This window comes from Perissodus microlepis, chromosome 2 (assembly GCF_051167445.1).
Source record: "Perissodus microlepis isolate ML-2025 ecotype Zambia chromosome 2, ASM5116744v1, whole genome shotgun sequence".
NCBI classification, from domain to species: Eukaryota; Metazoa; Chordata; class Actinopteri; order Cichliformes; family Cichlidae; genus Perissodus; species Perissodus microlepis.
In genome coordinates, this window is record NC_140462.1 from 15,272,429 (window position 1) to 15,281,173 (window position 8,745).

An 8,745-nucleotide genomic window follows, 5' to 3' on the forward strand; every position below is an offset into this window, starting at 1 on the left:
TCCTGGTTGTCCATGTCACTGGGTCAGCAGTCTAAGCAGAGATGCCTAGACCTCTCCACAGCCACCTCTAGCTCTTCTGGGGGGACAGTGAGGTGTTCCCAAGCCCATGGGAACATGGAACAAGACATTCCCAGCCCAAGAAAATTACCAAGAGGTATACAAGAACCACCTGCTCCTTAGACTAATGGAGATAAGGCGGGGAGTTATGTCACACTGATGCTTTTAGTCACTGTTTCATGTTTGTTTCTTAACAGAAATGTCTTAAACTTTCCATAATCCCTGGAAATAGAGGTGCACATCAATAAAAATAGATCAGTGTTTTTTTAAGTGTGAAAAAACAGATTGCTCAGGGTTTCTCACTGAGCAATCTGTTTTTTGTTTGTGTGTGTGGGTTTTTTTTTTTTTTTTCAAACTCCAACCCTTATCTTAACTGGTTACCCTTGTACTGATAACATGTACAAATTTCACTGCATTATAAACAAAGAGTCTCCGTGCTTTGGCTTTCAATTATAAAGTGTACCCAGTGCTTTAAGCCTCCTCCAGATAAGAGAAATCGCTACAGCGCCAGTTTCAGAGCACGAGGTGTGGGCTGTCTTTGAGAGGAATCCCTGTACTAGTCTCTGGAGGAAACTCTCACCAAATATGGTAAATGACGTCACGACACGTGGAGGATTTCGTGAGAGGTTCCAGACAACACTATTTCCCGTAAGTACAGAGGGGCGTGGTGCGCATATACTGCTGCTTAAAGAGTTTACAACCTCACGATCATTCCCAGACTTCCGATCCTGGATGTACGACTGAGGACTACCGCGAGCGCTGAAAGTTGTTTTCGAAGGTTTTTGGACGACTGGGGAAAAAACAAGGAGATATTTCTTTCCTCGCTCCCCCTTGAAGACTTCTTTGGACTCTACCGAATACGCAAGTCGGTGGGCTTGCCCCCTATTTGAATTAAAACACAAGACTCAACCACTTAGTTTCGTGAGAACTGAAGACTATATAGCCACAGCTGGATTCAGTTTTCTTTTCACTGAGAAAGAGAGGATGTATCGAAACTTTGGGAGTCAAGAAAGAGGCAACCCACCGTACACAGGCACCTCTGGGACAAACCCTGCTTCCCTTGGAAACACCAGCACTTCAGCCACACAACAGGAGCAGGTAGGTGTGCTGTCACTGAATGAACTGGGTTAAATGTTAGGGGTCAAATAAGAACAATACGGTTAAAGTTTTGAGAAATAGCTAAAAATGTTCTAGCAAACATTAAGGAACACAAATTTAAAGCTGTTAAATCATCACATTGTAATTTAGTTTAGTTGTACAAGTAATAGATAGAAAATAATATTTAATAATCCATCCATCCATTCGCTTCCGCGTCTCCTTTTCAGGGTCGCAGGGATATTTAATAATAATGGTTATATTATAGTTACACAATAATATTAGTTTACACTTTTTATCCTGCACTTGTTACTTATCGTGACTATTTCATTATATAAAATCTTCTTCTTTCAAACTGTTTATTTTTCTTTTTTCCCTAGAAGTTTACAATGGCAGGGGCCAGTCAGTTTATCCCCAGCCTCAATGCCATCACAAGCAACCAGGACCTCCAGTGGCTGGTCCAGCCCTCGCTCATGCATCCACCAGGCCCTTCGCGATCACCAGTACCTCCTTACCCAGTTCACCCAGGGGCGAGGCCACTGGTTCCACCACCTTCCCAGTCTCACCTTCTCAGGACAGGGGTCATAAGAACTTCTGCAAACAGCCCATCTTCAACAAGGCGCAGGAATGATGAACATGTAAGCACATAGCTCTCAAATGATTGTGGGTTTTTTGTTTTTCCACTAAGAAACAAGTGAATGAGCCCTCTTGGAAGTTGCATTCTCCCTCGAGGGAATGTGGCGTGGATGCTGAGGTGTGGAGTGTGGCTCAATCACTTTTGTGTAATCGGTGCGTAATGTCCTGTAATTCTCTGTGACACAATAGTGCCACTTCCTCTAGATGTATGGAGAAATAGGAAGAAAATATAAAGATATGTTTTTTAAATCTTTTTCTCAGCTCTGGAGTTAAACACACACTGTTGTATTCTCCTTTTTTTTTTTTTACTGAGTTTTTGTTGACAGTAAAATTAACAGGTGATTATCAGCTTTTTCTTACTATAGAAACATCACTCCATTCAAAGTAACTTTACATTTGACTTCCAACACACAGTATAGTTCTGTACGTTTCCCCAGGCACGCGTTGGCACACATCCTCGTCATAAAGTTGTAATTTCATTGAACAGGAAGTGGACTGTCATGTGACTCATAGGGGCAAGTCATGTTCTGTGACTCACACCTGAGTCACTTTAGGGGTCTGAGCGTGACTCATCACCCCGAAAGGGCGGGAAATGTTGGATTAACTGCAATTATTCAGTAGAATGTTGGATGAAGTCAGAATTCGGGTGTTACAAAGGCACAAAAGCCCAGACGCTTTTCAATCCTGCAGCTGCCATGGCTGTGATGACTCAGTGTGCACACATGGTGGGAGTATTTCACCTGTGTCATGCTGCCTGTGGTGGAATTTCACTGTGCATGTGATGTTTTGAAATGAGCTGTTTGCCTAAAACAAGCCGGATTAATCCAGTTCAGGAGTTTAGGCCGCCTTCGTGTTTTGTAGTAATTTTTCTTCTCCTCTTCAGTTATCTCAGGAAGAAGTCGAAAGGCGCAGAGTAAGAAGAGAGAGGAATAAACTGGCAGCAGCAAAGTGTCGCAATCGGAGACGAGAGCTGACAGATTCCCTGCAAACTGTGAGTGATCTTTAATATAATATTACTCCAAATGTAAGGTGTTGGTCTCAGTCAGGCATGAATGAATCAAACTCTGTCTTTCTCCTGCTGTAGGAGACAGACATGCTGGAGGATGAAAAGTCCCGCTTGCAGAAGGAAATAGCTGAACTACAAAAGGAGAAAGAGAAGCTTGAACTGGTCTTGGAAGCTCACCGACCCATTTGCAAAATAGAGGACTCTGATTCGGATTCTGACTCAGGTCCATCCATTTCCTCTTTGGCAGCCATCAAACTAGAGCCAGCGGACTCCTGCAGTCCTGGACCCTCAATCAAACCACCCATAAAGCTGGAGAAGCCCAGACCAAGGATAACTATCCCCACAAAGCCTGTAACATCAACCGCCTCTGCTGTTGCTACTGAATCAGAGTCACTCCACACCCCAGTTCTCTCCACGCCCTCTATCATGTCCTTCACAGCTGGCACAGTTTTCACCTACCCCTCTGCCTCTTTAGACACCAGTGCCTCCAGCACATCCCACGTTACATCACACCAGGGAAGTGTCCAGCAGTCTCAGGCCCCACAGCCCTGTGGGATAGCTCATCGCCGCAGCAGCAGCAGCGGTGACCAGTCGGATCACTCCCTGCACTCACCAACCATCCTCTCACTGTAATCGACGGCCCTGCCTTCCTGGCAATACACTAAGTTTGATTTCAGCGCAGTCACAGTGAACGCGATAAAGGATGTCAAGGAAATGTGATGGAAGTGAAAACGACGGCTCTTATCATTTCGAAACGAGCAACGTGCAGCTGCTCAATTTCTTTAGAAAGTTGATGCTTTTCTTAGATAATATGCAAATCTGTGGCATTATTAGAAGACGAATGTTACACTTTTTTTTAGTTTTTATATGAATATAAAGTCTTTATATTTCTAATTTTCAGAGTTATAAAATAAGAATGAGTGTGTTTGAGGTTTATTGCGAAAGCACTGCATGCAGACTATATTCTCTAATTATACAAATGTTGTACACATAACTGTGCTAACTCCATTTAATCATATATTATTAGATATAATACATTATAATGTTCCCTTTGATAAGTTACTACATTGTTACAGTGTGTTGTGAAAGTCCTCAAAAAGGGAAACGGAGTGCTTAAACTAACAGGTCCATATTTATGTGTGGACCCTTTCAGAACCCTAATATTATCTTTATACAAATTACTGACCACTAAGGCTGGGCCATAGGAGTTATTATAAATGATATAATCACATATTTATTATGGAGAATATAATATATTTTTTGGTACTGTTTATGTTTTCTGTTAAAATGAACTGTTTGGAGGGCAGTGCCTTAAATTTGTTTTTGTTTAAAAAAAAAAAAAACAGATAATAAAGAACAAAGGTGTGTGCAAAGAGAAATGGTGTACAGTTATTGGCAAAATAAGCAAGAGACTGTGACTGAAAATCATCTGAAAAACAGCAGATTACTCAGAGTCGATTGTCTGGATCATTTGAAATGTGTGAAAAAGATTCAGAAATGTAAATGAGACGTGACAACGCGACTGAAACGAGGATTCGATTCATTGATCAGTTGCCTGATTGAAGTTTAATGTTCTAGTAATTTATTTTTAATTGAGCAGTAATGCTGAATATTCTCCAGGCGCAGCAGTGGTGGAGTCAGACAGTTTTTATACACATTTTTTTTTTACTTAGACTGGGACGAAACACAAACTGATGGAAAGTTGTCTTTAGGTCAAAACTAAAATTTTTGAGTTGCTTCTTTCCACCATCGACATTTTTCTGCCATCCGAAGACAAAATTTTGGTTTATTATCTCAAAATGTCAACTCAAAATTTTTGGTAATAACACAGCATTTTTACTTATAGATGAAAAAATTGTTCATTTATTTATTATTTTTTAAGTGGCAGAAATAGATGTAGACATGTACACTGTGAAGACTCGTATACAGTCACATTTTAAATCATTTTAAAAGAAATATGCAACGGTTGTTAATTTAATTATTTTTTAACTATTGATAAACATTAATTGATTGTTAAAATTATACCCAACTGTGTCTGATTACTTCTTAACTCCTATGATTATGTGCGAAGAACCCCCCAATAAGCTTCATTATTGGTTCTGGGGGCAGTGCCACCCCAGACCACTGCCTGGCTCCGCCCCTGGACTGCAGCTTCTCCAGGTTTCTGTGGTCTTTGATCTTAACATCTTCAGACTGTTGATCAGAAAAAATCCAATACTTTGAAGACATTACCCTTTGACTCTGGGTGTTAAGGCCATACTTCATATCAGTTAATTGAGAAAATACCTGACACGGTAATAAATACTGAATTAATCATTAGTGGCAGCGAGTAAGAGAGTTTGATTACTGCACCATGCGCTGAAAAACTCTGCTGGCCACTCTCTGACCCTCCACTCTCAACACTGTGGCCTCTGTTACCCTAAAATGAAGTGAATCTCTTGCTAATACATACACGGCTCAGAGAGCATTGGATTGCTAAAATGGGATGAGCGAGGCAGAGAGGCGGAGATGGAACAAGAGTCAGATTGAGAGCTGGAGAGCACGAGGGAGAAAAAAATCTGTATGTACGCTGCTGTCAAAGGACGTCTGTGCATCACTAAGTGGGTAAAAGCATCACCCCCCTCCGCCCCCATCAGCTCTCCAGACTGTGCAAATAGGGCTCCAAAAATAAAACTGATGAATATCCATAACGTCAGTCAGTGTGGCATGAAGGCAGCATCAATCAAGCGCAGTTGGTTCAGACACGAAGGTCAGAACAAATGCAGAAATCAATTTGTCGTGTGTGTCATGTTAAATGCATGTTTTCTGCAAGGCAAATACACAAAGAAAGGTCAGAACAGCCCCGAGTGTCATAGCCACTGTATTTAAAGCTTTTCAGTGCACTACGAGCATAGCCCACCAATAAACAGCTAACAACAAAATAAACCTCTTGTAATCCAGGTGCTATGGTTTAAACTGAAACTGGTTAGTAAAGCTAGTTAATACAGACAAATCAAGATTAAAGAAGGGCTGAAGTTAAGTTTGCTCCTAATGTTACAGATTAAATACAAAGCATGAGTTACAGAAGAAGAAGCTAACAAATCTTATGATAATTCAGCAACAACTTCATTAAAAAAACAAAGAAAAGAAGAAATTTAAACAGCTCGGCTTAAACAGAATAAAAATCAACCAAAACTTGTAGACCTTCCAGTTTGATACAAAGAGTTTTCCAGTTGAATTTTAAAAATAGTGACAGAACTTATTTTTCAGTTCAGCTCTGCGTGAGGTCCAACAACATCTACCATGCCTGATCCAAAGTGAGTGTGTAGGTCTGCACGTGTTACATTATTCTCAGCAGCCCCACCCCTCAGGAAACCTAAAGGGCCTTCACGTCAGGCTGCTTCACAGGCTTTGTTACAAATGGTGACAATCATCATGCACACATGGCACTCCAATCCTGTCCTGAGGAAGCGAGAGTGCATAAAATATTACACATCATTAGCAAAAAAAGCAATTATCAAATAGTTTCCTTTGTTTCAGTGCTATTGGAATTCAGAGGACTAAATATGGCTCGAAACTGGATTGAAATGAATCTTTAGATCTGTGTTTTCAAGATCCAAGATAACGCTGTCCAGTGCAATTGAGAAAAAGGCTTCTACCAGTGTAGGCTAATCCAGTGCATGAGATAAATTTATATATATGACCCACTTTTTTGGTCCCATTTTTTTCTCAACAACAGACCACTGAAAAAGGAGAATTTTCAGGAGAATCTTTAGAAAAAACACTGTAAAATTTAGACATGTTATCATCTGGCAAACATCTAATAAATGTCTTTGTAAAGTCCTGAAATGTGGAAAGAGTCTCAAGTCTAGTGGCACACAAATCTTTGCAGCATTCAGAAAGCCCTAATGCTTTTTTTTTTAATCCTCCAGATTAATTTGTACTATCTGACAGAGCACCATTGTCTCCCTCCAGTCCTCAGCTGCTGACACACACCTGCCATCAGTCATCAGGTGAGCACACCAGGTGAAGCTGGTCTGGGCTTCCCACGCTGCCTGTGCTTGAGCTCCCATCTCCCAGGTCCCGGGCCACCATGCAGGGCAGATTCAGCTCGGTGGAACCTCCTGGACTGGAGTCACTCCTGCTCACACACTCCTCTTCCAGGACCAGGCACAGCTCCTTCAGGTCCAGATTCTCCTTCACCAGCCCGTCCTGCATGCGCTCCAGGTCAGCGAGCTTTTTCAAGTACCCGCCCAGGTCCTCCCGCATCACTTTGGCTGCGTGATGCCCGAACAGCTGCCATTCCCGGGCCAGCTTCTTCACTTTGAGCCGGTCGTCGTCTAGGAAGCAGCACAGGTCCCGCAGCTCCGTGTTCTCCTCCTGCAGGCGCTGATTGATGACTTTCAGTTCCCTGATTTCGAGGAGGTGTCCCTGCAGCTGTTTATTTACCTCTTTGATAAGCCGACCGCGCTGGATCAGAGCCGATATTTTCTCTGACTCCTCTTTACGCAACCGGCTCACCAGCTCCTCTTTGGAGCACGCCAGCAAGTCCTCGTCAGACATCTTTGACAGTTCTCTGTTTATTATCTCACCTTCGCTACCCATTTTTTCTTCTTTCAGTAAAAAACGACACCTATGGGTACCTGAGAATATATTAAAAGCGCTGAGATGTGGCTATATTTAATGCTCAACACATGCATCCGCTGTAATCCAGATGTCATGTATTTGATCACCGGAGGTAAAATCAAGGCAGAAACATGTGGTGTCTTTATTTAGATTGTCTTTATCTCCAAGGCTGTGACTTCAGTCCCTTTTTGTGCTGTTCTCCGTGGATAACGCCTTAATGAGGTCGTGTGTGAAAAACGCACCGCAAGCCCCTATTAATGTCAATCTGTCATCCTCTCAGCAGCAGGCTGCTTTCTCCAAAGGCCTCCGGGAGCACAGCAGCCCTTATTTCTCCTCCCCGCGCAGTTTTTTTTTGAAGGCAACAGCCGCTCCGTGGGCTTTTCTGGACAAAGGCCCGGTGAGTCCACGGAGGCTTAACCCAGCACACCCTGCAGATGTTGTGATTTCTACACCGCTGGCATCGTCTCATCGGGCCGTGCTTGTCTCGCCTCGGCTGAATGAACTCCGGTGGCTGCAGGAGTCCGCACGGCGCAGCAGCTTTCCCCCCCTTTTTCTTTAAAAACGATTCATTGTTTAGATTAAAAAAAGAAATCACAAACAAAGCTCACCGCTCAAAATATGTACATCATCATCTGTGCTCATCCTCCGGAGATGGACTGTTACCACAACAATGTCCGCCTCCGCCACTTTCACGGCTGTGACTCCGCTAAGCAGCGAGCTGCGCGTGAAGCTGGAGCTCTGACGGAGACCAGTACAAGCAGCCTTCAAAATAAAAGCTTCAGATTGTTGTTTTTAAGAAAAGAACTGTCACAGATGTTGCTTTGAGAGCACCGCTGAACTAGATTATATATTTGTAACGAGTGACGCCTTTTAGTTTTGGTCGCGTTTTAGTGAAGCCGCGATGCTCAGCAGAGATGCTTTTATTTTGTAGAGGCTTTAAAGGAAACTTTACTGCTTTATCAGGATTTGTAACTTGGCGAATTTCCTTAGATAAGCTAGTAATCAGAACTGTTTGTGGTTTTCTCTGATGTTCGCAGTGTGGCAATTCCATATTGCGTTATTTGAGCCTGTTTTGTAGCCGTAAATGGCAACATTTAATAATCTAAAGCTCTCTGGTTCATCTAATTCCACTCTAACTACATTAGAAAAAACGAGATTTGACATGGAAGATCCTCTCTCCACGCGCTCCCTCAGTGAGGAACGTGTGCGCCCCCATTTGGATTCAAAACCATTTTTTTATTTCTTTATTTTATTTTTATTTTATTTTTTCTTATCATTTTCATGCTATGAAACCAAAACAAGTTGGAAATGTATGAAGGAAATTGATAGGAAAAGCCTGTGTAAAC

At 42.3% G+C, this 8,745-nt stretch overlaps 2 protein-coding genes across 3 annotated transcripts; one reads left to right on the forward strand and one right to left on the reverse strand.

Moving 5' to 3' along the window:
* The first annotated feature begins 581 nt into the window (after positions 1 to 581).
* Positions 582 to 4,749, forward strand: fosl1a (FOS like 1, AP-1 transcription factor subunit a). Of its 2 annotated transcripts, none has more exons than XM_084949461.1 (4): positions 582 to 1,155; positions 1,536 to 1,790; positions 2,672 to 2,779; positions 2,873 to 4,749. In XM_084949461.1, the coding sequence occupies exons 1-4, from the start codon at positions 1,042 to 1,044 to the stop codon at positions 3,425 to 3,427; spliced, it is 1,032 nt and encodes a 343-aa protein (XP_084805587.1). In that variant the 5' UTR covers positions 582 to 1,041; the 3' UTR covers positions 3,428 to 4,749. The 2 variants fall into 2 exon arrangements, with proteins under 2 accessions (XP_084805587.1, XP_084805577.1); XM_084949451.1 differs by having other exon boundaries at positions 586 to 1,155; positions 1,533 to 1,790.
* Positions 4,750 to 5,638: 889 nt separating this feature from the next.
* ccdc85b (coiled-coil domain containing 85B) lies at positions 5,639 to 8,127 on the reverse strand. The gene has a single exon (XM_084949474.1). The coding sequence runs from the start codon at positions 7,376 to 7,378 to the stop codon at positions 6,776 to 6,778; it is 603 nt and encodes a 200-aa protein (XP_084805600.1). The 5' UTR covers positions 7,379 to 8,127; the 3' UTR covers positions 5,639 to 6,775.
* Between the last annotated feature and the right edge of the window lie 618 nt (positions 8,128 to 8,745).

Excerpts from the sequence above, each read along its gene's own strand:
- ccdc85b (XM_084949474.1), bottom strand. The coding sequence starts at position 7,378 with ATGGGTAGCGAAGGTGAGATAATAAACAGAGAACTGTCAAAGATGTCT.
- fosl1a (XM_084949451.1), top strand. The coding sequence starts at position 1,042 with ATGTATCGAAACTTTGGGAGTCAAGAAAGAGGCAACCCACCGTACACA. Across the intron at positions 1,791-2,671 it reads GGCGCAGGAATGATGAACAT|TTATCTCAGGAAGAAGTCGA; the intron begins GTAAGCACATAG and ends TCTCCTCTTCAG. Across the intron at positions 2,780-2,872 it reads TGACAGATTCCCTGCAAACT|GAGACAGACATGCTGGAGGA; the intron begins GTGAGTGATCTT and ends CTCCTGCTGTAG.